Source organism: Penicillium psychrosexuale (assembly GCF_028828465.1).
Source record: "Penicillium psychrosexuale strain IBT 29551 chromosome Unknown utg000005l, whole genome shotgun sequence".
Lineage (NCBI taxonomy): Eukaryota > Fungi > Ascomycota > Eurotiomycetes > Eurotiales > Aspergillaceae > Penicillium > Penicillium psychrosexuale.
The window spans coordinates 1390088-1417784 of record NW_026643190.1 but is presented as its reverse complement, the minus strand read 5'-3'; the positions used below and the strand labels follow the sequence as shown (position 1 = coordinate 1417784).

At 46.6% G+C, this 27697-nt stretch overlaps 12 protein-coding genes across 12 annotated transcripts; 8 read left to right on the top strand and 4 right to left on the bottom strand.

Annotated features, from left to right (window-relative positions):
* Nucleotides 1-18: 18 nt before the first annotated feature.
* N7518_009442 (MCT family MFS transporter) lies at nt 19-1427 on the top strand (the record flags this gene model as incomplete). Its single annotated transcript, XM_057190368.1, has 3 exons — nt 19-197; nt 260-401; nt 468-1427. The coding sequence occupies 3 exons, from the start codon at nt 19-21 to the stop codon at nt 1425-1427; spliced, it is 1281 nt and encodes a 426-aa protein (XP_057038024.1).
* A 155-nt stretch (nt 1428-1582) lies between these two features.
* N7518_009441 (transcriptional regulator family TF) lies at nt 1583-3907 on the bottom strand (the record flags this gene model as incomplete). Its single annotated transcript, XM_057190367.1, has 5 exons — nt 1583-1642; nt 1701-1788; nt 1840-2128; nt 2194-3460; nt 3512-3907. The coding sequence occupies 5 exons, from the start codon at nt 3905-3907 to the stop codon at nt 1583-1585; spliced, it is 2100 nt and encodes a 699-aa protein (XP_057038023.1).
* A 421-nt stretch (nt 3908-4328) lies between these two features.
* Nucleotides 4329-5331, top strand: N7518_009440 (uncharacterized protein; the record flags this gene model as incomplete). Its single annotated transcript, XM_057190366.1, has 3 exons — nt 4329-4573; nt 4632-4825; nt 4889-5331. 3 exons carry the CDS (start codon nt 4329-4331, stop codon nt 5329-5331), a joined length of 882 nt encoding a protein of 293 aa, XP_057038022.1.
* A 562-nt stretch (nt 5332-5893) lies between these two features.
* On the bottom strand, nt 5894-7113 carry N7518_009439 (FAD-dependent oxidoreductase; the record flags this gene model as incomplete). Its single annotated transcript, XM_057190365.1, has 2 exons — nt 5894-6469; nt 6514-7113. The coding sequence occupies 2 exons, from the start codon at nt 7111-7113 to the stop codon at nt 5894-5896; spliced, it is 1176 nt and encodes a 391-aa protein (XP_057038021.1).
* A 434-nt stretch (nt 7114-7547) lies between these two features.
* N7518_009438 (alpha/beta hydrolase) lies at nt 7548-7958 on the top strand (the record flags this gene model as incomplete). The annotated part of the gene is made up of 1 exon (XM_057190364.1): nt 7548-7958. The coding sequence occupies one exon, from the start codon at nt 7548-7550 to the stop codon at nt 7956-7958; it is 411 nt and encodes a 136-aa protein (XP_057038020.1).
* Nucleotides 7959-9166: 1208 nt separating this feature from the next.
* N7518_009437 (Short-chain dehydrogenase/reductase SDR) lies at nt 9167-9859 on the top strand (the record flags this gene model as incomplete). Its single annotated transcript, XM_057190363.1, has 3 exons — nt 9167-9350; nt 9520-9779; nt 9842-9859. 3 exons carry the CDS (start codon nt 9167-9169, stop codon nt 9857-9859), a joined length of 462 nt encoding a protein of 153 aa, XP_057038019.1.
* An 893-nt stretch (nt 9860-10752) lies between these two features.
* Nucleotides 10753-11202, top strand: N7518_009436 (uncharacterized protein; the record flags this gene model as incomplete). Its single annotated transcript, XM_057190362.1, has 1 exon — nt 10753-11202. The coding sequence occupies one exon, from the start codon at nt 10753-10755 to the stop codon at nt 11200-11202; it is 450 nt and encodes a 149-aa protein (XP_057038018.1).
* A 1553-nt stretch (nt 11203-12755) lies between these two features.
* N7518_009435 (transcriptional regulator family TF) lies at nt 12756-17091 on the top strand (the record flags this gene model as incomplete). The annotated part of the gene is made up of 5 exons (XM_057190361.1): nt 12756-12962; nt 13026-13708; nt 13852-15132; nt 15460-16051; nt 16120-17091. The coding sequence occupies 5 exons, from the start codon at nt 12756-12758 to the stop codon at nt 17089-17091; spliced, it is 3735 nt and encodes a 1244-aa protein (XP_057038017.1).
* A 324-nt stretch (nt 17092-17415) lies between these two features.
* On the bottom strand, nt 17416-17987 carry N7518_009434 (uncharacterized protein; the record flags this gene model as incomplete). The annotated part of the gene is made up of 2 exons (XM_057190360.1): nt 17416-17825; nt 17894-17987. The coding sequence occupies 2 exons, from the start codon at nt 17985-17987 to the stop codon at nt 17416-17418; spliced, it is 504 nt and encodes a 167-aa protein (XP_057038016.1).
* A 1740-nt stretch (nt 17988-19727) lies between these two features.
* On the bottom strand, nt 19728-20585 carry N7518_009433 (uncharacterized protein; the record flags this gene model as incomplete). The annotated part of the gene is made up of 1 exon (XM_057190359.1): nt 19728-20585. One exon carries the CDS (start codon nt 20583-20585, stop codon nt 19728-19730), a length of 858 nt encoding a protein of 285 aa, XP_057038015.1.
* Nucleotides 20586-21656: 1071 nt separating this feature from the next.
* Nucleotides 21657-22222, top strand: N7518_009432 (uncharacterized protein; the record flags this gene model as incomplete). Its single annotated transcript, XM_057190358.1, has 2 exons — nt 21657-21793; nt 21859-22222. The coding sequence occupies 2 exons, from the start codon at nt 21657-21659 to the stop codon at nt 22220-22222; spliced, it is 501 nt and encodes a 166-aa protein (XP_057038014.1).
* A 543-nt stretch (nt 22223-22765) lies between these two features.
* Nucleotides 22766-24877, top strand: N7518_009431 (uncharacterized protein; the record flags this gene model as incomplete). The annotated part of the gene is made up of 6 exons (XM_057190357.1): nt 22766-23189; nt 23244-23360; nt 23418-23501; nt 23565-23609; nt 23669-23762; nt 23812-24877. The coding sequence occupies 6 exons, from the start codon at nt 22766-22768 to the stop codon at nt 24875-24877; spliced, it is 1830 nt and encodes a 609-aa protein (XP_057038013.1).
* Nucleotides 24878-27697: the final 2820 nt, after the last annotated feature.

Genomic DNA, 27697 nt, shown 5'->3' with positions numbered 1-27697 from the left:
GCTCAATCAACTCTCGGAATGTCTACTTCACAACTATCAAATGACCGGGCTACGCCCAATAGCTCCGAAGCGCCTGATCGCGTCGAACTTGAAAAACCAACCCCCAAATTCCCAGAGGGCGGCCTCCGAGCTTGGATGGTGGTTTTAGGTGCATTCTGCGTGTCTTTCTCAACTTTCGGATACATGAACGCTTTTGGGTAAACTCTATACGCCGCAACTCTATGGTCTGATAACGAGGGCTAACAGATGAACAACACAGAGTCTACCAGGATTACTACACCGAGCACTTTATCTCCAATGAAACTTCATCCACTATTTCTTGGATTGGGTCTGTGCAGGTCTGCTTTCTCTTCGCTGGTAGCCTTATCGGTGGGCCATTGTTCGACCGTTACGGCGCTGTGGTAAGGACTTGAAATGTCTTCCCATTAGCAACTACGATCATTTACTAATTATATTCTCCATATTAGGTCATTCATATACCCGCAGTCACCATCGTGTTTTCAGTGATGATGACATCTCTGTGCAAGAAGTATTATCAATTCATGCTTGCTCAAGGCGTCTTGGGTGGGATTGCTTCTGGCATGCTATTCGCCCCCGTCATGACATGTGTGAGCCACTATTTCCATACTCGACGTGCTGCAGCCCTTGGTGTGACAGTCTCTGGATCTTCCATTGGGGGAGTTATATTTCCCATTGCCTTGAGCAAGATGCTGAGAAACGAATCCTTGGGGTTCGGGTGGTCCGTCCGAATTGTGGGGTTCATCATCTTGTTCATGGTATTGATAGCGATGATAACTGTAAGAGAGCGACTTCCTCCTCGTCGCGGCAAAGTCCTCTTGCCGAGAGCTTTTGCTCGCGCTCCTTACACCCTCGTCACACTCGGTATCTTCTTCATGATGTGGGGACTTTTCACTCCATTTTTCTATCTTCCGCAATATGCCCAGTCTTATGGCATGGAATCACAGCTTGCGTCTTACCTTTTATCCATCCTCAATGCTGCCTCCGTTTTCGGCAGAATATTACCGGGCATGGTTGCGGATAAGATTGGTCGCTACAATATCTTGATCATCACCGGTGTCTGCTCGGGCATTCTACTTCTGTGCTGGATCGCGACAACTTCAAGTGCCTCAATCATTGTCTTTGCAGGGCTCTATGGTTTCTTTTCGGGTGGGATCGTGTCGCTGATGTCTCCTTGCATTGCCCAAGTCACGCCAAGTCCGGACCAGATTGGTACTCATCTCGGTATGTCAATGGCCATTATTGCCCTTGCTGGTCTGACCGGCACCCCGATATGCGGTGCATTGCTAGAAAGATACGGAGGATACACACAGGCCGCAATTTTCAGTGGTGTGGTGATGTTTTTCGGATCTGTGCTTGTCGCCGCGGCGAGGTTTTGTCTGCAGGCAAAGCCCCTGGCAATTGTGTGATCCCGCCTTTAGCCTACTCTAGCGGCTTGTGATTCAATCTGTATACTTAATTAGATCTGCTTTTATTACTATCACTGAGTTTACTATCACTGGGGGCGAAAACCTTGAAATTATGATATTATACTTTTCAGAACGACATATTTGAGCAAGGCTAATTATACATGGAAGAACCCAAAATCAGTACTATCATTTATGAAGCCCAAATCCTCCGGAAACTATTCAATCTTGTCAGTGGATGCATCGAGACTGAATTATCAGAAACCAAGTAAATACCATTGAGTTGAGTAGTTCACTTGCATCGTCGGGAATTATAGAGCTTGGATCTTCTGGTAAGTTAAGCCCACGTAGACTTCCATTATTACTGCAGAAAATCAATACGGGTTTGAATGTGGCTTGTCAATAGAGTACTTACACTGAACCTAGCAGGGAATGATCTGGCTGAATGACAGCTCGCCGCGTCTGTAGTATTGCGCAGATTCGGATCACTCTATTTGCTGCCTCTTTGTCGGATGTTGCGGCTGACTCTGGCCACAGCTTGGACTTGACTAATCCAACTATCATACTGAGTAAGTAATATTCGCTCAATCCGTGGAATGTCAAATTGAGCCTCTTTTCCAAAATCTGTAGTACCTGCTCAACAGTTGCCACGAGAAATGTGGAAACTTCGGGAAATATTGTCATGGTAGCCGAACCATTTAAAGCTTTCGATTGATTAGTTGCAATCGCAGAATTTAGATTAGACAAGCGGAATTGTGCTTTTTCATACCGTGAGGCCCAATATTTATGTAAATTTCATGGCAGATATTCAGTGCAGCAAGTAGTAATCCAATCCTACAAGCTTGTTCAGGTACTTTCGCATCATGTATAAGCTTTTGGTAATGATCGAGAATCTTCGAGGATGCCTCCAATCTCGCACGTCGGCAGACTGCAGATTTGAATGAGGGACGAGTTTGGATCGCGAACTGGATGTGCAGCAAGAGTGTATATTGGTACAGGTGAATGCTCAACAATCTCTTCACGTACATCGTGGTCTGCTGCTGTCGCGGATTGTTCTGGGGATTGTTCCATTCTGGAATATCGTGGAGTGCTTCTTCTAGCTCCTCTCCAAGGTGCAAGACCCGGTCAAAATCATCTTGCTCGCGACATCCATTGACTAAGGCACATATTTTCAATCTGACAGGCAAAGAGCGGTACATATGTGCCTGGAAAGACGTTTCCGTGAATGTGGCGAGGGGCATACCTTCCAGGGGATCTTGGCCCGACTCTTGTAGCTCGTCATCGTTGATATTCAGCGGTGATATTATGTTGAAATCCTCCATTCCGACGCTTGGGGGCATCCCCCGTTCAACAGAGGCCTGGATATCGAGCTCAACGATCGTCATCCACAAGCGCCGACGCATCTCTCGATAGTATGGTGATATTCTCGCTGTCGAGGGAGATTCACGATGATATCCTGCTGCCATAGCCCACCGGACCAGTGCCCCGGCGTATGTCCAGAATGAACCCTCTTGGATATAGTTTGCACGCTTCGCAATGAGCAAGAGACAATGGGTCGCCAAGGTGTCCCAGGATTGAGGAGGCTGATTAGTCGAGGAGTTGAGCCATGATTCTGCAGCCTCAATCCAATCAAGTGCATGGTCATGAACGGTTTGCTGATTCATAACGTCAATGCATATTTCGGTGTGAAAGCTTGAAGCGGCTGCTGCCACTAAGAGGAATTGCACCAAAAAAGAAGCGGGCGTGCAAAGTGGACTGGCCCAGTGACGATTGTAATCAGCTATGAAAGTCGATATATTGAGTACTCGGTGTATGATCTCAAATCTGTCGATATATGTCTGGACCAATGTGTCCGCAATCGGTTTTATGGGAATCAATTGTCTCAGAGTGCCTCTGTCTCCAGGCACAGTAGTATCATTGGACAACGGACGAAGCCGATAATCATCATTGGCCAAAGGATAAATCTCATCACGAAGGGTGTTGATTGCCGGGTTTCTGGTCTTGATTTGAACGATGTAGGATCGGAGCTCGGTAAACTGTCACTATTGAGGAGATGCTCCATATCAGTTAGATAGGGTGTGGCATACCTGTTGGTAAAAGTTTAAAGGATAGCTATACCCATAGAACTTGGTAATGGCTTCTTGTCCTTTTAAGTGGGTCATTTTCTCATTCCAGTCGGAAGAAGGCCTGGGCCTTTCCGGAGTCTCTGCCAACGAGACAGGTTTACGCAAGGACGTTGGCATGGGGCCAGCGCTCCCCGAATGGTCATCGCTCAACATTTCATTCACTGACGAAGATGTTGCTGGGTTACCACGGTAGGTGCAGTTGGCGGCATTTCCTGTCTTCGAGCAGCGACTGCAGGATGGAAGCTCCCTGCCACATTTGAGCTTCCGCTGATAGCACTGGATACAGGCCAATGGGGGACGTCGCTTTTTGGCCTCTGGCTTGACCACACGCTGTGAGCTGATTGGCCCACGGCTCATCGTTTGGTTTGAGATCGATTCTGACATTATTAGTGCTTGCCATGAGAAATCGCCGAGCGGGAGCTTTTATGCCGGGTTATGGTGACGTCGGTGATTTGGGCGCGGCAATTTCGGGCTCGGCAATTTCGACCGTTTCCACCATTGGCTCGCAGTAAATTTTGTCCAATCAGAGGCCTACAACAATGTAAATAGTGCGTATTATGAATCATTGCGGTTTATTTTGGCATATTTTGACAAATTTATTGACGCTTATTCGATGCGTAGGCCTCGGGTATACCAGAGTCTAAATAATGAAGGCGCTGGAAACTCGTATCCGGCCAAAACATATATAAGACTTCTGTCTATTCGAAAAAAGGCTCAATCATCTATTTTATCTTCGTATCAGTTGAACATCGTACAGAACATCAATAAAACCGCTAAAATGGATTCTTCTGAAGCTCACCCATTGACGGCTTCCGTTCTCTCCTCATTCGGACCCAACAGCTCGCCCAGGGCTCGGGAAATCCTGACAGGGTTAATACGGTATCTTCATGCATTCTGTCGCGATGTCAACCTCACGACAGAGGAGCTTTACATTGCCATTGAAGCGCTGAATCGATCCGGTCAGGTGAGTAACCATGAACGCAATGAGACTCTGTTGATCTCGGACTGCTTGGACGTGGAGGCGTATGTCATAGACAGCATATATCTTACACCCCTATTCATAATGTGACAATTTATCTAGGCTGGTTGATGCTCAGACACAAAACATGTTGGAGAAAGACAATAGCACCGACTCTTGCATTCTTGACCCTTTATATACGGCCAATCCCCCACGCTATGAGAATGGGGACAGTATTATCCAGAAGTACTTAGGGGGCGAAGTGACATTCTTCCACGGCCGAATTCTGGATGCTGATACCAATTTGCCCGTTGCAGGTACGTCTGATCAACTCGAATTTTCCTTTGCCATCTAGCATAATTTACTGAGTAAAACTCCAGGGGCTTCTCTGAACGTATGGGAGTGCGCGGTCAACGGGTTGTATGACCAACAAGACCCGGATCAGCCGTCGGGGAACATGCGCGACCTTTTCATATCTGATTCAAACGGCCAATACGCATTTTACTGCATCAAGCCGGTTCCCTATCCCGTTCCCTATGACGGACCCGCCGGCGATATTCTCAAACTGATGGATCGCCACCCTTACCGAGCTGGCCACATTCACTTCATGGTCACAAGCGACTCTTACAATCGCTTGATCACACAAGTATTTCCCGATGATGACACTTATCTCGACTCCGACTCGGTATATGCAGTCAAGTCGGATTTGCTCCTTCAATTCAAGCCTTATACCTCTGACTCACCGCGAGGTAGGGAGGGCAAAGAAGCGAATGTGCAATGGGAAGTCAGTTGGGATTTCAGAATCAAGAAGCAAACGGTGTGATAGGAATGAGTTATCGAATTCCTAAAGATCAGTCGTACGACCTTGGCAGTTGGGATGTACCTTGTTCGATATAGCAAAGAAAGCACATTAGCTGAACAATCTTGTTCAAATCTCTTGTATATTCAGTAACGAAAAATACATTAGAATATCGGTGCCAAGAAAAAGTTGCTTTCATCTGGGGTATAGGAGTCTCTAACCGCCAGCGCGCTATATCAAGTTTTACCTGCAGGATGGTTTGTAATGTAAGCATTTCATCCATCTGAAAATAGACTTAAAAGTCTACTAAAAAGAAGTAATAAGGCCGCATAATTGGCCTAATATATATTTAGACAGCCGTGATGAGGGAGTATCATGAAGCCTCAAGGCAATGTCACGACGGCAACCACTCGAATATTATCCTATGGCATGCACTAACTAAGCCCATAAACTGAAAATTTAGACGAAAGAATGTATTTTATTTTCCCGTTCGGTAAAATAATCAAAAAATCGCATGCTGAAAGAGGTTTTCCATGCCCCCATCTCTTCAGTGGAACAGACAGGGCTTTAAACCAAGATAAATACACTAATTTGAAGTCAAATCCAATGCTTTGCGGTCGATACCATCCAGCAACTTCCCATCTACGAACCAAACATCCATTGCCTTGGCCATCCCCTCAACGTACGCCCGAGGAGCGTCGTCTGACATAGCCTTGACAAGCAGATCTTGCGACATTTCGTTCGTAACGTCGGCCCGTCCACAGGCTACCACCTTGGCCTCATAGCGACGCACTGCCAAATTCAAGTCCTCGGGATGAGCGTGGATTTCGTGAAAAAGATCCAAGGCGTCCAGCATTGCCAAATTTGCACCTTCTCCAGCAAACCACGACATAACATGCAAAAAATCACCGATCAGTGTCAAGCCTTGTTGGTGATCGTATCGCAGCCATAGAGGCATGCGGTACTGGGTTCGTGGAGTCATGCTCGCGTCAACATTGCGGATGACATCCTGGAGGCGAGGATCCCATGTCGAAAAGAAGGAATCAATCAAAAGACTAGTCATCTTTTTCTGATCGCTCCAATCAGAAGAGGCATTGCTTGAGGCCCAGTTCTCGTCGACACGTAGACAAGGGTAGACATGAACGCTGCCGTCTCCATTTCGCTGCATAAATATCCCACTGCCTTCCGAAAGACAAAAATAGGTACCTCGGCCGATGAACTTCCGAGCTCTGGGAATCTTTCATCAAGGTTGGAGATACGGCAGTCAATAACCGTGAGGCCAGTGTACTCGGGCTTCCAGTCGGTTAGGAGTGGCCGAACCTTGGACCAAGTGCCATCTGCACCCACAAGAAGGTCAGTCACTACTCGCTTGGGTTGGTTGTCGAAAGATATTTCCACGCGGCCGTCTTCCTGTGGAGATACGGCTGAGACGCGGTGATCCCATTTGATGTTTGCTGGATCGAGGGACTCGATGAGTATTTTGCGAAGCATTGCACGGTCGATTTCCGGACGTCCATCCGCGTCAGCCGGTGCTTGATGAAACAACCACGTTTCGGCATTTTTGTCTCCGAAACGGTAGTCCTGGTCGTGATACCGGGCATACTTGTTGAACTGGTCTCGAAGGCCGGCTTCAAACAAAGCCTGTTGACCAGACTCCGGGTGAAGGTCAAGAGATCCCCCCTGAAAGCGAGAACTGGTAGACTTTTCTCGCTCGTAGATGGTAAAGGGAATCGAGTGGTGTTGCAACAGAGCTGCAAGGGTCAGGCCAGATGGGCCCGCTCCTATGATGGCAACGTGCTTGGGCATAATGCGAAAATGATAATGATGATGTTCTGGGAAAAGAAAGGCTGGGAAGTCTGTCTGTGTTGAGAAAGTGTTTATAAAATGGACATCCTCAGAACCCTTTATATAGCCTTCATTTGGACTCCTGCTCAACCGAGAAGATGGGATCATCGCAATCCAATTTTCGGCTATACGTACATGGAAACTCTTACTCCACTCCTTCGGATATACACTACGGGGTCCCTGCTGATCAGCCGACGGATGTGGAGAAAATTCGGGGTAGCACCCATTATTACGGCCTTTTCGGACTCGGCTTTCTCGGTTTATTTTCCGGCAAATTCATTATAAGCAAAAGCTCCGAAACAGGAGACGAGAACATGTTTCTCAGATTCTTGATGGTTTAAGAAGCTTCGAGACCGACATGAAAGGGAGCCATCTATCGACGGGAAGCCATCATAATGCAAAATCAAAAGGCGCACGTTGTTATTGTCCCGGCTTCCTTTACCCCATCATCGCTGTACAGGGAATTTGTGCAGTGCCTCTCGGAGCATGGACTCAATGCACCTACTGTTGACCTTCCCTCTGTTGGAAAGCGTGATCTGTTGCCCGCTGCATCAATGATGGAGGATGCTGAGCATATCAAGACGGTGACGACGAAACTAGCAGATGACGGCTACGAAATCATCCTAGTGATGCACTCCTATGGCGGAGTTTGTGGTACCGAAAGCACTGCTGGGGTTTCAAAGGCTGAAAGGCAAGCCATTGTGAAACCAGGGGGCATTATTCATCTCGTCTACATCAGCTCTCCCGTGCCTGGAATTGGTGGATCTACCATGACAATGATGGGCGAGAAATGCCTCATTTCATGAAACTCGAGGTGAGAAAAGCCATAATAAACATGAAGATTTTCAATTTCTAACATTTGACACAGGGAGATTATTTCACTTCCGAGCCTGACGGCTGCGCGAGCGTCAATTTCTCGGATCTTCCCTACGCCCAATCGATTCAATATGCGAACCATATGAAGGCGCATTCAGCGAAGAGCTTTGCTGGGACACTTCAAAACGCAGGATACCTGAGTATTCCAGTCGCGTATATTTTATGTAAATACGATATTTCTGTACCTCCTGCCTTTCAGGCATCCGTCATTGACATGATTTCGGCAAAGAGCGGCCGAGAAGTGACCACACTCGTTTGCAATTCTGGACACTTCCCCAATGTCAGCGCTCCGGCTGAGTTGGCCTCCCTTATTGATAAGGTTGCTACTCCTAGTTGATGGGGATATCCATGGTATAGAAGTTGTTTATGTGAATGTTCCTCGGCACAGAGAATTGAAATATATATGACGGAATGAAACCCTAGTTTTGTCGTACCTGTAGCATCCTTCTTCGAGTAGAATAATCAAAGTAGGATTCCTCCAAATTTATGCAATCAAGCTAAATTGAAGACAGCAAACTTCTTGGATATACTGGAACTGTTTGATACTAACCTTTTCCTAAGTTGATTGTTACTGGCAACTATCTTGAAAATGATTAACATCTTGCTAAGCACCCTGTTTCTTTCGAATAGCTGTTGCATTAGAGATCGACACAGAATGAATATTCCCGCAGAAACGCCTGTCTAGCGAGCTAATGGGCAAATGTCCGATTTGTCCGATTAGCTTGTCCGAATAAGCCGAGAATAAGCCGAGAGAGAACACCGAGATGATTCGTACGCAACACTGCATTTTCGGATTTCAATATATGTCCTCAGGGGCTGCTAATAAGATATAAATTGAATAGCCACGACACCGCATCTAATAATGGCCCCAAGCCGAATACCTACCGGGAAAACATTATGGATGTCATGAATGAGGCCGACCTCTTTGCAATGAGAAGTCTCTCGGGCAAGACTGCTATTATAACGGGAGGAGCAAATGGCATAGGTGCAGAGACTGTACGTTTGATAAACTCAAAAGGAGCGAATACTGTGATTGCCGACCTGGAACGCACTCGCTCTGATGCAGAAATATTGATTCGATCGTTACAACACCCCGAGTCTGCAATATTCGTGGGCGTCAACATCCTTTTGGAAAGAAATGAAGCTGCTCTTTACTCAATGTATACAACACTTCGGCAAAGTCGATATTGTTGTGGCCAATGCCGGGATAATGGAGAGCCAGGAACTTTTTGATATTGGTAACATTGATGAGCAGGGGGAATTGCGCGAGTCGACGGGAGGATTTCGCGTAATCGATGTCAATCTCAAAGGGACGATTAACAGTATGTACTTTTCCTATCCATTTATAGCAGGAACTGTTTTTTTGTGACTAATTCTTGCGGTCTTTTTATTTTGAAGCTTTGCGACTCTCACTATACCACATGCAAAATAACGAACTTACGTCTGCCAGTGGACTAAGAGGATCCGTGGTCTTGGTGACATCGACATCAGGATATTTCGGATCAACTGGGGTGGGGGCGTACATTGCATCTAAACATGGGATCACCGGTCTCCTTCGAACATCGCAACAGGTTGGTCGAGAGCTAGGGATTAGAATCAATGGTGTGGCTCCGTTCTTCACGCCAACCCCCACATTCAAAGCGTTAGCCGAGAAATGGAGACATTCGGGTCTCAAGTCAAACACACTAGAGAGTGTTGCAACGGCCATTGCTCTCGCCTGTACACGAGATGAGACTGGAAAATGCTATTTGGTACTGTGTCTCACACTCCTTCCTCCTAGGTGTTCCTCATATGCTGACATTGACATAGATAGCCGGAGGAATGTCCGTAGAAGTAGAAGACAGCAGAAACCTGCTTCTTCCACAGTGTCTTGGGAATGAAACTGCCGAGTTGTTACAGTCCGCCAGCAGGCTCTTCGAAAGCGACAGCTATCCGCTACCTGGAGCAAGGAATAATATAGACACACTGCAGTAAATCTGCTTCGACATTCAGAATTCCATTTTCCACTTCCGATAAGTATCCACCGTACATCGACTGCTATGGGCGGGAATGGAAGCCGGTCCCAATTTGGAAGTTGTGCTCACCAAGGAACCATCGCTCTCCTTCTGTCGGACAAGTGTCAATCACAGCGCTTAGCGTTTGTACCGACTTCGTTCGATTCCGCAGCTTGATGTGGCGAGGAGCTGGTTTCAGTAAAAATATATCTTCAATTGCTGTACAAAAAAAACATGTGTGTTAAAATGGGCAGGACTTTCCTGTGGTGTTGATCTTTAATTTCTTGTAAATCTTATATTGGTGGTATTAATGGCATCACCTATCATCGTGGTATGCGAATTGCTTCATCGTGGAATGTTGGACAGAGGCATGTGACAGCTGTATGATGCGGACACGGGATATAGTTTCTCCGCCAGAGTGAGATTCACTAAGCCTTTGGTCGCTTTGTTAAACGATTAGGTTCACGCTCAACCAAGTGGATACAACTTCACTTGTTGGGAGGAATACAGGTTTCTGGAAAAAATAAAGTGCTGATGGTGACATGATAGTGGGGGTGTTCCTAGGGCGAGGACATTTCAAGTCACATGACCCTCTCAGTAAAAGCACTGTACTTCCTTTTCATTTCCTCTCATCCAAATTGACGACAACGCAGTCTTGCGGTCGATAGGAGGGGTTCTCCGAACCGCCACTCGCCTGAGAGAGTTAACTATGTGGGCCGAGGGAGATAAAATGCTACGCTTCAGCGAAGTCTCAAGCACATGGCGTTGCCAGGTCCCATTCAAACTGACATACCTGGATCTCCGAGGATTTGTGGATTTGGGGCGGCCATCATGTGCGTTGTGGACCTTGCTTTCACCAGCCAACTTGATGGCATTGACTTTGGACGTCGGCCCGGGTTTTGATCTTGCCGAGTCCTCTGAGTTCTGCGCGACTTCAGTGGTGACCAATCTTCGACCCAAAGAATTAACTACGAACCTGGTGGTGCATGGACTGAAGGACTTCATACAGTCATTTAGTGGTTTAGAGGCTTTCAGTATCACATCGCCGGTTATGGCATGCGTGCCGGAGCCTCTCTATCTTCTCCTAGATGCCCTGGCGGAACTACATTCCGCGACGCTCAAGGTGCTCTCGATCGACCCGCAAGGAGCCCTGGCCAACCACCTCCTAGAAGATGCGTGAGTCAATTCGCGACCCGGTTCCCCAAGATTGAAGAATTACGATTTGGAATGGTCGAAGCCGTGCCAGTAAACATAGGCCCGTGATCCCCCGTATGGAGACTTTGCTGATGATGACGCTCCAGGAGAATACTATCCAAACAGTCCTCGAGTCTCCCCTAATCCGGCTACTCTATATCAACTTGTTTAGAACTTCTACAGAGGGGAGTTATATCGGCCTCGAGGGATACCTGCTCCATTTACTGCGGGAAGGAATGGCCAAAAACCTCAAGTATTTCATGTTTGATGATGGTCCCCTGTTCAAGGTGCTTCGGCAACCGCTCCGAGTGATTAAGGGGAGCTTGCCAATCGGGTTCATCAATGATACTTTCCTGTTTCAAGAAAGGGTCTTTGGGTGGGCTGGAGGCCCAAAGTAGACACTCAAAATCGGTGCCAGAGGGAATACGGGTGACAACAAAACGTATTTCTCATATAGACATGTTCTATTTTAGCATATACCAGATTCTTGAAGTTGCATATGACATGTTACAGCCAATTAATCTGAAGAGGCACACGGTGGAGAAAGCCTATATTCAATCCACAACAGTGGGGACAGTGTCAAACTTTAATATACAAATTATCAGGCATCTTGTACGAACAGTGATCCAGACGTGTAGAACCGTATCCTAGAGAATCGGCCGGATTGGGCAGGAATCAAGTAAGAAGACGCAGCGTGCTGTATGCTGCCAATCAAGGGACATCTATAATTGGTTAGTTACTCATCCTCTCGCTCGTAATCTAAACTTTTGAGAATCTAGGCCTTTGGGCGTTGGATGGGTTGGCGCATATGGCCCTTTTCGGCCATAAATAGGTTATCTGGGGGCGAAGGTACCGTGATTTTATAGGTCAAGACTTGACGATTCTTGTTTCTTTTCACGTTTTCAAGTTTTCTCGTGGATTGGACCCGTACCTGGTGATGCGCCCCACAGATATATAAATTAAGTATCTTTTGCATGACTTACTCATACAAAGGATACTTAGGCACCATATTTTCTCAACCCTCGAAGTAGCTAAAGTAAGAATAAGAAGTATAGGACGGAGTAGGAACATAACATGAGTCTAGCTTCATTATTGTTAATAAATCCTTTTCCCTTTATTATGCTTAAAATTCCTGACTGAAGCTTGGTCCCTGAGCATCTCAAGCGTTGCAAAAAATCAATATGGTACCTAAGTATTCTTTGTATTGGCAAGTCATACAAAAGATACCTAATTTCTATCTGCGGTTTGGTGGAGCACCTGACCGGGACCAGCCTTTGATGACGTGAGGTACGAAAGACCTCGGGAAAGAGGGGCCTGCCATTTTTTCTATCGTCTTTCTTTTCTTCTCAACGGTGTTAGCACAGCAAGCTCCTCCCGAATTTCATGTCTGAATGAAACCGGAATCCCCCGAAACAAGCCTTGAATTATTATATGAAAATGTTAAACAAAGTTCATATTCCACGTCTAAGACGCGAAAGGCGCGCGAGCGAGGGACGAGGACGAACTGCGCGGGCCTGCGACACATGCCGCCAGCGCAAAATGAAATGTGATGGCAAAAAGCCTATATGCGCCCAGTGCCATGCTCAGGGTCTAACGACATGCGATTATTCTGAGGCGAAGCTCGTTAGAGAGCGGAAGCAGCTAGAGTTGGCTCAACTGAAAATTGGAGCCTACGAGGACTTGCTTCGGAATATCGCTCAAAGAGCGGACACCTCTATTGCGAAACAAATTACAAGCACCCTTAAAGTACGTTTTTGTCGCGTGTCATTGCGTGGTCACCCACTAATTAGATCCGGTGAATGAGTATAGGCCTATACAACAGTCAGCGAACACCGGAATAGTTCTTCAAATGTTTCATTTTCGTCTATCGATTCTCTGGACAATATTGATACGGTGGGTGAAGACCTCAATCGCAGCAAAGAAAGTAGGGCTACAGGATACATGGGGAAGGATTCTGAAATTGCGTGGATGCAACGGCTGCAGTCGAATACTACAAGCCAGAACGACAACCCGGGTTCTTTAGAAAAACCTTTGAAAGAATGGCCTCTCGTTAATGACTCCATCGTCCCAATGAACTATCGTCTTGACCATCATCATTTGTCCGACCCCGAAGTGAGGAATGCTTTCGTCCTACCACCGAAAGCGCTGGCAGATCATCTACTCCATATTTATCGCACTAACGTCGACATTTCTTTTCCAATCATCCGATGGGGATTATTCATGGATCAGTATCGCCGCCTATTCTCAGGGAGCTTGATAAATCCCGGGAGGAGGTGGTTGGCTGTCTTTAACATGGTCCTTGCTATTGGCAGGAACTTTTGCCGAGTCTCCAAACAAGATCTGCAGGTTTACGCTGATGACGACGTGTTCTTTGCTCGAGCGAAATCCCTGAACATTTCGGAGACTGTTCTCTTTGGCTACGAAGATCTGCAACAAGTGCAGGTCGAGACGCTTATGACGTTATACTTCCTAACTGTTTCTCGGGTTAACAGGTATGACCCCCAAAATTGTGTTAGAAGGGGATTCCTTCCTGTGTGTTGTATTGTGTTATGCATTTCTAACGAACTCACATATCTTGGAAAATGGTAGGAATCGCCGCGCGCTCAGGCATCGCATTAGGACTCAATATTCGAAGAACGAACAACACATTTGATGCGGAAGCAACCGAAGCGCGGAAGCGGCTATGGTGGTCGATCTTTTACCTGGAACATCTACTCTCTGCCATGACTGGCCGAGCCTCTTGCCTTGGAGATGGTTCCTGCTCTGCACCTCCACCGCTACCCTTTGAACACTCGGAATATGAGTTTTCTGATGTCGGTCAGTGGGGTGATGGCCGATTAGCCCATGCCGGCGATATGCAATGGACGATCTTCCAGAGCGACGAACAGATCGAAGCCCAACATACGTCCTTAAAGTCTATGCAGCCCAGCGCGTCTCTCTACTTCTTCTATCTGGTAGACCTCGCTTTGATCACGCACGCCATTACCAATCGCGAGCACAGTACGAGCATCTTTCGAGATGGTTGGATTCAGATCGAAAGCCGCATTGGGATTTACACTCAAAAGCTAGATCAATGGGTATCTGGCTTACACGCTTCCTTGGCTTTTGAAGACAAGCATGGTAATCAACACCCCAGGAGCAGATCATATTATCAGGTCTCGTTAGCATTGCACTATTACAGCGCTCGTGCTGTCCTCAATCGGCATTGTCTTACACGCCCAGAAACCGCTGGAAAGAGCGGCATCAATCTTCCACGATCCCGGTTTTACAACAAATCCTCTTCGGCCTTCCTCCGTGCATCTTTGGCGCTCATAGCTGTTCTACCAGATCAACCAGATACGGTTTGGGCCTACAATGTCGCCCCATGGTGGGGTTTCCTGCATTTTCTAATGCAAGCCACTATAGCCTCCCTTATACATTTGTCAGTTCTCTCAGTGCCAGCGAGTGTCGAGACTGAGGAAGGCGCTCCCGGGTCTGTGGAAACGCCTGAAGTTGTTCTTGCTGCGACGAAAAAAGCGCTCCACTGGCTGTATTGCCTTGGGAAATCTGATGAGGCCGCTCGTCGAGCTTTTCTACTTTGCAACAGTTGCATTCGCCGTATAGCCCCTAGCAAAGGCCTGGATTTGAGTGGTATACCCTCCACGATTGATTTATCCGAGACGTCCAGCGTTGCCCACTCTACGGAGTCGGATATACCAAGAGAGACAAGCAACTCGACATTGCAACAAGATCAGGGTAGCGAATCAATGGCCTCCCAGGGAGTTCTTGACAATGAAGGAAGTGAAGATACACTGTTTCAAGAGTCCGAAGAGGCACGAAAATCTCGAGACAGCGTACGGAGCCTTTCCGCCGTGCTTGACACTGATATCGCCATGTCAGAGTGGATTTCGGACCCGACCGACGCAAATTTTGAAGAGTTATTATTAGTGATGATCGGGCCCAACGTATAGTTGCTCTCTCACATGGCATGTGGGCTATAATGAGTAACTCGTTCAACTGGGTAAATTATTCGCACAATACAGATCACATGATACCCATATTAGTTAACTAATCTAATTTATTACATAATCAGTGTCGGGCACCGCAAAATAGGTACGCATATGACGTCATATACGTGGAAGCACATGTTAAATTCAACAAAAGGACCAAATTTGTTGGGCCATATCTGATTTCAACCTTTATACCATAGATGTCGTTCTCTACATCGCTCTGCTTTTCTCTAATGTCACCTCATATTATGTAGGCACGTCATCAACAACATGATTGGAACATCTACTGCCGAGTACTTGTTCATTCGGCTTTGCATCCTATTTCTTCACAACATCGCACCAATCAGTATTTTATACAGCGTTCAATTACTCGTCGCTCAATTCTTTCATCTACCAACTTATTTCGAACGCATACCCTTGGCTATCCAAATTTGGCTCATTGCAGAAGCCGTCTTTTTCACATTTGTCTACATACCACTTACATACGCCCTTCGCAATTCTCCTATCTACCACAAACCTTTGTCCACGGAGCTCAGAGAGAATTTGTTTCGGAGCTGCAATAAAAATGTGCCCAATGTGGAGAAATACCTCAGCCAGTGGCTTATGGTCTCAGAAGCTGAATGCATAAAGCGCGATAATGTGAAAGACTTTATCAGATGGTCATTATTCGGACCTGACCATATCCTCGAGCAAGATCAGCAGCATGAAGAGGAAATCGAGACCTACACAGTAGAAATTGAGAAGCTGATTGGACGAAAATTGTCACCGGGCAGGATGGATGTGAAAGGCCTAGGACGGCTTTTGAATGAAGCAGGCGGTTCACATCGAAGTCTGCTATGGTACAGTGTTAGTTCTCTCTTCCTCCTCTCTATGTGTGATATAGCCCTTTTGAACTGACATTCCAATTAACTTAGTGCGTCTCTGTGGTTGATACCATAACGTACTGCAGGATGTCATACAATGGCTTCCACTTCTATCGCAATTCGCTCTCGCGATTCTTTACCGTCTTTCCATTTCGCCCTGTCACAATATTCACGTCTTATCGATCACCGGTGCGGCATCTCACATACTGGCATCGACGACATACATCCAAGACACAGCTACCCGTACTATTCATACATGGTATCGGGATTGGCATGTACCCTTACGCAGGCTTCCTCCGAGAGTTAAACGAGCAACTACAGGCAGACGCCACCGACGATGGTGAGATCGGCATCATCGCACTTGAAATCATGGCAGTAAGCTCTCGGATAACCAATCCTGCTCTCGAAAAGGAGGTGATGATTTCTGAGATCATGGAGATCATGCGGTATCACGGATGGGACAAGATCGTGCTTGTGTCTCATTCTTATGGTTCCGTAATCGCCACACACCTTCTCAAGTCTGATCGGTTCGCTCCGCTCATCGGGCCTGCGGTCTTCATTGATCCTGTGTCATTCCTTCTCCATCTGCCTGACGTGGCATACAACTTCATAGCCCGCCAGCCAGCACGGGCCAATGAATACCAGCTATGGTATTTCGGAAGTCAAGACATTGGAGTTGCGCATACGTTGGCAAGGAGATTCTCTTGGATTGACAATATCATTTGGAAGGAGGAGCTCGGGGTGAAGGCGGAAAAAGACCAGAAGGGTAGAAATGTTACCGTTGTTTTGAGTGGTAAGGATTTGATTGTGGACACCGAAACCGTGGGGCAGTACTTGATGGGTTCATCAGAGGTCTGGACCGTTGACAAGGAAGCAGCACAAGCATGGAAAATCAGGCCCTGGATTGGGTGCGGACTTGAGATGCTGTGGTTTGAAGAGTTGGATCATGCTCAGGTTTTTGATTCTGAGACTACCAGGCGGCCGGTCATCAATGCGATCTCTGTATATTCAAAGACAGGCTGATACTGTTCTGTTCGTGTTTCACCTGAGTCTATGATTACGACATTTTTCACGAAGTTTCTTATGATGCACCGGTTTGAGATGCGGATATTACCAATATTACCTCTTAGTTCAAGAAGAATAGATCAAGTATACTTGTTCCTGTCGTATATTAAGGGATCTAACTACAACCTATGTAGTGGAAATCGAAAAGGCTGAGGATTCCATCATGTATATAGGTGATCATGATTTTGCTATGCGGAGTTGAGATGTCGAGTCGAATGCACATGATCATTGAATAAGAACGCAAACACCTGAATACTCCAGATCCCTTTTTCTAACTCAAGATCACCCCAACTCAACCTTCCCCTCCGTCCCAGCACCCCAAGCCAAAAACCCACTGGCATTAAACGCTCTCCTGCTCTCCACAACACTTTTCAAGTACTCAAAATCCCAACACCGTCTCGCAAACCCGCCCCCCAAAAACCCATGCTCCTTATCCACTGCCGGCTCAAGCGTACTATCCGCTGAACAGGTAATCGCCTGGGCAAGGTAATCAAAGCAGTGCGCTACATGGACGGAGCGGTTCCGGCCGAAGTCGAAGCGTTGTAGCTCGGGTGTGGTGGTGTAATAGGCTCGCCGGAGGAGGTAGAGGCAGTGGAGTTGGTGGAAGGCGGAAGGAATTACCACAGAAGAGGACTTTGACTTCGAGGTATCTGCGGTTGAGGGGATGAAGTAGCCCAGGCCGTCTGCGGATTCTGTTATTACTATATCTTATAGGAGGTGATGAGATGAGGAGGTGGTTGAAAGGGAAATAAGGACCTACTGGGTATTAAAGTATCCCATGTCGGCTCCGAGACGTTCCCTTCACGCGGCGGTTCCTTTGAGAAGGGGGATTGATACATGAATTTGCCTGCCATTTGGCGGAGGGGCAGGTGAGGTGCTATAGATATGTTTTCTGGAGTCCCGGATTCATAGCTGTGCGTTGTTGTTGTCTTGAAGATGTATATGGTGAGTAATACTCCGGTTGTGAATGCCGTGATAAAAGAGAAGACGAAGAATATGATGTGTGCGACTGTAAGTTGTCTGTTTAGTGGTTTTCTGAGATGAGGTTGAGGCTCCTCTTCTCCGTCTAAGTCTTCCTTCGCGTTTGAGAGGGGCTTATACTTTTGTGCTTTTGCAGTCAACATGGTTGTACGATAAACTAAGAGCATGTAAAAAAAATGTGAATTCACAGCTTGAGGACGCTAAAGTCGAAGGAAACATTAGTACCTGAACGAACCCCTGTGCGCTTATGACGCATACAGCAATGCATGGTCCCCTTTAGTAATAAAATCAAAAAGCCGCATCATCATGGTATTGAAAGTTAAGTTACTTAAGCCAGAAATTTATACGTACAATCAAAAAGTCGTGAATGTATTCTAAACTGCCCAGAGAGACTACGTACAGCATATCACCAAAAGGCATGAAGCTAAAAGTAAAACGCCATGTAGGCTACCGTTGTTGATATACAACACAAGTTCTATCTATCCCATTCTCTATGCTTTTTCGGGATCACCGACTCGTTTGTGAATCAGTTACGTTATTCGATGGTGGCCTGCATATCTAGCCTAGTTTGAAATAGGATGGTACAAGAGTAATGCTCTAAGATATCGCGCGTGTTACTTGACCCAATATCAAATACAGTGTTGATCTACGTATCTCTTAGCATTCTAGTACTTTTGATCACATTTGCAATGATATAAGAGCTGAGGGGGTGTAAGCATACTTTACATACCTTTTAAGGGTATGACTACTATTTTGCTGCTGACCTGTAGGTAAGAGAGGGGTTGGATGCACGTATCCTGCAATGTCAGCTCGAGCGAGGACGCATGCCAATGCATATGCACCTGTTAGTCTATTTGGAGGTGGCTTGCCGGTAATACCAGTACCAATAACCAACATTAATCAATTACCAGCATATAGAATATTGTATGCGTTTGTAAGAGATACTATATTTATTACCTGTGGCTTATGTATGAAAGTTGGGTTCTCGCCCGAGTTGGCATGGCAGGGTAGACGCCCTAGACTGGACGATCAGCATTCATCCTGGTTGGACTTGGAAGTATGTGGTACTATTCATGCATGGTAAACAAATTGTTATATTAATAGTATCCCTTTCCTCTTGTTGTTGAATAAGCATCTCACAGCGCCAATTCCAACTTCCATCAACATCATCTTTGACATCTCTATCCTCCACTTTACAACAACAAAAGAGACCTCAGCCACTCATAATGCATGTATACCTCCTCATCATTGCCTTCCTAGGCGCCATGGCATTGGGTGCATTCACACCCACTGAGAGTAAGTATCCCAAGCAAAGACACCCTACTATGGACTAGGCTGACACATGCTATCAAGCCGCTGCGGTTGTCAGACCCGTCAAGGTTGCCAAAGAGGACAATAGAGATAGCAAGGCAGATAGCAACGGGAAGGATGTGTTTTTCGCAGATGGGTTCTAGAGGGGTTTTCTCTGGAAAAGCCAGAAGTTGTATCTTCAAACTATACTTGGGATTCGCAAGATGTCGTTCTCGATCGTTAGTTTATTATGGGGCCAATCCTAGTCCTAGTTCTACATACAAGAGATCTTCTCTCTTCTCTCCGACACAACCGTACTCCTTCTATACCTCCCCAGCCAGCCCTGTCGCAATCGACTCTTCAGGTAACCCGACCAAGATCTCCTCCTCGGGTACATAACCCTCATCAACCACGTATCCACTCCCCTCCGGACAATGCATAAACCTCTTCAACCCAGTCTCATCCTCCGGCCTCTCAGGCCGCTTATAACAAGACGTATGAGCTTTCGCCCAACTTTCCAACTCCCCCCAGTTCCTACAAACCCGATTCTGCCCGACCCCACTAACAACCTCGACCCTTCTCTCCGTAGCCCTAGGTGTATCATCCGCATCACATATAATCTGTCGCCTCAGCGCATCAAGACAATGCGCGATATGGTGCCAGGTTCTCGACTGTGCCTGGCCTTCCCGGAACTCGAAAAGGCTGATATAGATGATCTTGAGACAGTGCAGGTTGTGGAAACCATGAAGGATGTAGATTCCTTTGGTGGTATCCCAGGGAAAGCGTTGCGCTGTGCGGAGGTTGTGGGATGCAGCGAATGAATCCGGGAGGGCAACAACGCCGCTGTCAATGTTTATGGAGTGCCATAGGGTATCCGCTAGGGTTGTGTTTGGGGAGGAGTAATCGGTCAGGAGGACGTAGGGCTCTGTGTGAGTGTGGTGGAGGTTGGCGTATTTTGAATGGGTTCTATAGGGTTCGGGGTTTGCCGCGATGATGGAGATGATGATTATATTGGTGATGAGAGATAGAAGCAGTATAGGAATTAGAAAGAGGAATCGATGCCTGTAGGGGTTCGAGTCTCCAGTGCCATCCGCGGGGATGTTTGGATCCTGGCTCGTCTTGTCAATATTGTTGAGAAGACCGGCGAATTCTTCCCTATTCTCAGATGGTGTCGTCCTCATGGTAGGCAAACAGACTCTTTCATAATTTTTTACTTGAGTTGAAGGGTCATAAGACTAGAGTCGGATTGACATGATTTCTCACACCGAAATTCTGTAGTCCAACCAAGTCAAACGATGTACACCCCTGCATTCATCACGCCCGCCTGCAGCGGTTACTCGAAAATCTTGCCTTAACATATTCCAAATCAAACCACCTGGATTTTCGCCCCTCTAGGAGTCAGACACTTAGCTGCAAGTCACCTAGTCGAGTAAGAATAGCGAGCTACTACTGGTCATGCATGCATCCCTGGTATTCGTACGACCTGCGGCTATCCCTTAGCTGGTCAGTGATCGTTTTAATTATCAACTCGGTTGCCTTCACTTACCAGACTTATTCATCGTTAATATTGAGATGTATTCCTATATTAGCGTCTACTATACTATACAACAATTCCAGCCCAAGCGCATTTTGATGCAAGACGTTTAGCGATGGCATACCACCGCGCCCTCCTCCACGTCAACGACCGCCCAGGGTTAATAGTTATGACATCGATATTTTTCCTGACAGGGATATTCGCGGTATTACTTCGCTTCTACTCCAGACGACTCTCAAAAGTCCCACTAGGACTTGATGACTGGTTTGCTTTGTCTTCTCTTGTGGGTCCCATCTTCCAACCCCAAAAATTTACAGCGACGGTATACTGATGTAGAGATGAGTAGTTATTCGTCCTCGCCTTAAACGGAATATTCCTTTCAGGCGTAATCCAAGGTGCAATAACCGGTCACTCCATAGTTCTCAATAACTGGCCCCAGCCCAGCGCGCTCGAAGTCCTAGTCCAGAAATACAAATATGCTTTCCAGACAACAGAGAAGATCGCCTTTGGGCTGATAAAAACCTCCATTTTACTCCTATGGAAGCGGATGCTAAGTCCCATTCGCTCTTTCCAGCTGTTGTGCTGGGTGATGATTGGGATTGTGGCTGCTTGGAGTATATCTTTCTTCTTTGCGACCTTGTTTCAATGCGGAACGCACTGGGACTGGAATTGGGCGCCGATCGGGTTTTTCCTGACGGAGTGTACAGATACGTTGAATATGCTGACTGTGTTTTGTGGGACGGATGTCCTGACGGATTTTGTGATCATGTTGATGCCTGTGCCGATCATTTGGAAGTTGAAGATGTCGGTTAAGAAGAAGATTGGGGTCACGAGTGTGTTCATGGTTGGTATATTGTATGTTCATCTCATCCAGTGGAGAGTCAGCGTGGGATCCAGATGCTAACTTTGAATTCTCACAGCACGATCGGCGCAGGAGTTGCGAGAACATATATCTATCTCGTGACGTCCTATGATAAAGAGGATAACCTTGATTTCATTGCCGACTTCACGCTGTTTATCCTGTGGTCGGAAATCGAGGTCAATGTGGCTATGATTGTCTGCTGCATGCCAGTCTTTGGACCTGTTCTTGGTAAATGTCGCGACACTCTGTACCGTCGTTTTGATCGGTCAAAGGATGGCGAGCTCGGTCTCCTTGGACATTCGACATCGGAATCGACAAATGATGGCAAGACACATGTCGCCAGTTTCAGAGCTTCGAACAGATCCTATCCACATTATGAGCAGGGTTGCTGCGAAGCAAAACTCGATGTTCATGGTGGATAATGCTAGAACATAAAGTTATGCGAGCGTTATACTAGCTAAAGCCAGGAGGATTCAATATTTAGAATCGGACCGAAGCACGAAAAAGGGAGATCTACATCCGGAATAAGACTGTATCTCCTATTACTACATAGTCCATGGGTCTTTCTGGATTTTAGTTTAATGATTATTATGCATGTTTTTGTTGATTTCCTGATTAAGGAGTAAGACCGGTTGGAATAGAAGAAGCAGGCAACCAACTATGCAGCTTCAAACCGTTCCGGCTGATCGGCAGAATATCACAGTAGCTATCCGACAACAAACCGCTTCAGGTATATGCTCCGCAGGAAAGAAAGGAATGTATAATCGACTTATGTTTGGTGCAGCTCCGTAGCAAATAAAGCAAACGCAGTGGCAATAAAAAGAAGTAAACATCATCCTTACCAGATAGCCCCCAGCGGCACCTCACCGACTCTTTAAATTTCCTCCTCACATTCTTCCTCATCCATCATCAGGCTTTTAAGGGGCTCAGACCTCACACCATCGAAAAAAATCATTTCAGCCGTTATGGCTAACCGCTTGTTCGCATCCGTTGTAGCCGTTATTCTGGCAATCAGCGCAATCTACTACCAGGAACTTTTGGATACAATTTATCCCAGTCACAAAATAAAAGTGGTGGACACCACGCGAGACATCACTTACCTTGGCAGTCTATCTCCTGTTGGAATTGAACATTTCCAAAACATTTTCTATGCAGAAGAACCCACAGGGCTGCGACGTTTCGCAGCGCCGGTTCCAACGAGACCAGTGAAGGGGTCTATCATCGACGCCACCCAGGCTGGTGCCTGGTGTCCACAAGGAACGGGGGACATACTCCCGTTCACGAGTAGTGTGGCCAACATTAGCGAAAATTGTCTGAGCTTGAGAATTGCGAGACCGGCAGGAACGCAGAAAGATGCTAAGCTTCCAGTTGCGGTTTGGATTCATGGAGGTGAGTTTACTGTTTGTAAAGACATGAGCGCTGAAGACACTAATGAGTAGACAGGTGGCCATGCTTTAGGCTCAGCTTCCGATATCCTTTACGAGCCTGATGGCTTGGTAAAGCTGGCTGCTGCTGATGGGCTCCCGCTGGTATATGTTGGCATAAATTATCGCCTGGGCTGTAAGTTATATATCAAGAGTCTTTGAAACTCTGCGCCGAGGCTTACTTCCGGTTTAGTATTTGGCTTCGCAACTAGTGGAGCATTGATTGAGAGGAAAGACACAAATGCAGGGCTTCGGGATCAGCGTACTGCTTTGGAGTGTATGTATCTCGGTGCTCTTTGATCGCAAAATGATCACGAATGCTGAAATACCGAACAATCAGGGGTCCGCAATAACATTGAGTCATTCGGCGGTGACCCTAACAGAGGTACACTCACTTCTGTTTCCCGGGTCCAAGCACCAATATGCTAATAGATTTTCTTCTAGTGACCGTCATTGGACAAAGCGTCGGGGCTAGTGACATCGGTCTGCAGCTAACGGCCTTTGGAGGTAATCAAGATGTTCCATTTCAGCAAGCAGTGTAAGTGAGTCGAGACTTGAAACTGTTCAATGCTGATTCGCGGCCTTAGAATGATGTCTGGGGGTCCAGGACTAAACTTCAACAGCCAACCAGACCTGGTTGCAAGCAACACGGCTGCTGTTGCACAGCAAGTAGGATGTGACAGTGACAACGATTTGCAAACACTGGAATGTCTTCGAGGTGTTCCCTTTGAACAACTAACCAACCTATCGGTTACTGCATCTCGGGCAGCCCGTCCGCCTTTCGGCGAAGCATATTTTTACCCAACGATCGACGGTGACTTCATTCAAGATAGACCCTCGCAGTTGATACGCGCAGGAAAGTTCACCAAGGGAATACCCTTGATAGCTTCCTGGGTCACAAATGATGGCGCTTGGTATGCGCCGCCGACTACTGCGACGGACGACGAAGTTCTAGGGAGTTTTGGACTATGGCTGCACAAACTTTCAGAATCCACGAAAGAGAAACTCCTACACCTGTATCCTCTGGTGGACTTCAAGCACATGATCAAGTCAGGGCATGAAGGCCGAATTTCACCGCAGTACTATCGTGCTGCACAGCTAAACCGCGACATCTGGTTCACTTGCCCTGTCCTTGACTTTACGTGGCAGTACGTCAAAAATGGGGGTGTGGGAGCCTCCCAAGTGCGGCTGTTCGAATTCAACGAAACCAGATACACGCCAGTCTTTGATTCCATGGGTGTGTCAATGTGGGGTGTAGCTCATCTCAGCGATATCCCTTACCTATTCTACAATGACCACCTACGGGCCGGTGCAGATAACTCGGACCCACAGCTTGCGTTGGCTCGGGATTTTAGTCGGAAGATTATTCGGTTCGTGCATGGCAGTCCTAAAGAGGCGGAAGATCAACTTCATTCATGGCCGCCTGCCTTCTCGGATGACTTTCCCAAGGGTTCAATAAGCGATATGCCTAGTCATATCTCAGTGCAGCTATTTGGTGGCCCTCATGGATCAGTGCCTGCTACATGTAGCGACGGCATTGGAGCTGATATCGAGGCCCTGACTGACGCAGAGAAAGCGCTTCATTGGGAAAAGTTGTTCAGTCGCTGTGCATTTCTCAATGGGCAGAAATTTAGACAGGAAGCTGGGGTGTGATGAAAAGAACCCGTTTGAAGTGCAGGCTGCCAACCTCCAACCTACTCGCGCAGCGCCCGCTACTTAGGGAGATATCGAACATTTTATGAGTCAGTTCAGCTTGAATCTATCAAAATCACGTCGCATTCCTCCCATGTTGCTTGATGAATACACGATTAAATACCTTGCCATGGTCGGCCATAAAGAAGCCACCAAGGGTACCGTCCCGTATATACCTACTAAAGGTCCACAACCCCGAAAATTGTAAGGTCTTTCTCGCTTTTTATCAGCTCTTCTATGCCAGCGGGGGGGGTAGGCTCAGAATAAATAGTCGTTGGCGTGGGCAAACTTCCGATTCGGTCAAAACTGATCTCGGAATCACCGCTAACCTGCCAGATTCGTACAGGAGATGGACCACGACGCGGATTCTGCATATCTTCGAAATCTTGCATTAAAGATATTACACCGTCCGAGTTAATCACTGTTTCCCAGGGGTGAGGGCATTCAGAAAATCTACTTGTTCAAGATCAACAGCCATCACTCTGCATCGTTGGCTGCCCTAATCACAGAGTAGAAAATTGTCCAATCTCTAATCTCGATACAAAGCACCATGTTCTGAAAACTGACGAAAGACATCCTCGAGATAGGTCTTCAAAGCTTCTGCAGGAAAGTCGTGTTTACTGCGGGCCAGTTCATAAAGAGTAATACCATTAATCTCGGATAATATAAGTGCTGGAAGTCCATTATAATAACCTTGCCCGAACAAGAAGGGAATCACTTTTCCTTGGAGCTCTTTCAATTTATCGTAGACTGCTTTCTCATTCCAAAATTATTCCTCCCAATTATTCTTTTGCTGCTTGACAATGAGTGATGTGACGGTCTAGGGAATTGAGTGTCGATATGAGCCCGGGTCAAGTGTGAAGCGATAAACTGTACGGCGTTCATCTAAAAGCTGTACATTGGTTGCATAAATTGGATGATTATTCAAGTAGATTATCTGAGGCGATGAGCTTAATCAAGACTTCTCTTAAAGTATGTTTACCTACCTTGGAGAGAAAGGGAGGCATGGTGTGGACGAGATGTTCACGGAGAAAATTGGGGATTACGCGCCTCAAGTCAGACACGTATCAACCCTCTCCACATCATGTGGTCAACAGATGCAAGGGAGGAAGTAGTTAATGGCAAGGGCATTCAGGTGAATGAGCTGATGGGCTGAGGGAGTGGAGTCTCTAAACAAATAAAAAAAAGAAAAGACAAAAACAAAAACATACAACAGCCTAGCGCCCACGGTTCGAGCATATATAGGCCAAAGAGGTAAGAGATTTAAAATCCATGACACCTTTCTTCCATTCAATAGATCCTACTTTCTTCAAATTGTCAAGCCTCTTACAAAATAATTCTGTCTCCTGAACTCTTCCCCATCCCAACCCCTCGTGTCCCGCCTGGAGGAGCTCCAGATCTTCAGGGACCTGGAGCTCGGTCCAGATAATAACGCTTCATTGCTTTGGTCGTCCATCGGTGAGTTATTTATGATCCAACGCTATGACCGTTTAGGGCCAGAGGTCACCTGACCCAATGAAACATAAGCCATCCCACGTCCCACGGCTACCTAGGTATAGTCTATGATTCTCAGCTATTCTATTTCCCTCTCTAGTGCTATATCAAGCATATACGACCATAGGGTATGTAAAACAGGGCTTCCCGTCCGCTCAGCCGTACTCAAGCCACACAGATCTACTCAATCAATCATCCGATATGCCTTTCCCCTTGAAGCAGCGATAAAACATTGCTAGCTTGGGTGTGAAGAATTGGGGTAATAGTGGCGGGCTCGAGCGGGAACTTCACACCCTAGGTGAGCATCCTGGGTGTGAGTCCCGTTCACCCTGCATGAACTTACCCATATCTGTCCCCCCCAACACATCGAGATAGATTATTTTTTGAACCGAAGTCTCCCACGCAATTTTGTATGTTAAAAGATATCTTATATTCCGCAAAGGTCTATCACACTCTTCTATCCACCTGATACAATGACAATGCAAGGAAAAGATCTCAGCGAGGTTCTTGAGGCGCGAGCCAAACTTGCCGCATCACGAGGGTTTACGGTCGAGTACCAAAGGGAGTAGGAACAATCAGAGAATTGTATTACGCTGCCCGACCGAGCGTCGCCTACTCATGATAAATACGCGCGAGCTGCGTATAACTGGGTTTTGTGGGTTATTAAATTCAATCTGAGCTGAATTACTTGCTGATACATGTTGGAAGGTGGAAACTTTCTCGAGGAAAACCAGGCGATCTTGGTAGTATAAAATATGAGCCAGTACCGTCTCCTCAAATGTTAAAGTCATTTGTGGAATACTTGATTACTACACGGAAGAAGTTGCCGTGCCAAAACTCAGCGTGTGGCCACTTTACCAACTTCACTTCATATTGGGAACGTATCACAGGTCGGAAGATCGATAGTTAAAGATGATGTTCTTAATGTATGTCTGTCGACCAGCGCTCGAGCAGAACTAACAATTTTTAAAAAGCATATCCGAGTGAATTTGACAAAGAAATACAAACTCCCCACAAAGCCACGCGAGCCTTTTTTGGCTACAGCAAAAGACATTGATTACCTCTTACGCCGGCTATTTACTACCGATTCCCATGATTATATCCATGAGAGGGCTAGGGTGCAAACCGGATTATCACTTGCTTTATTTGCTTATCGCCATAGCAATAAGTGTCTTTACTATAGGGTTCATGTCTCCTATATTTGCTGTGTCATATATATATTAACCTTCTCACCTAGTATATCGAATTCCATTTGAAGTAGGGTCGAGAACCAGGGACTATCAAACG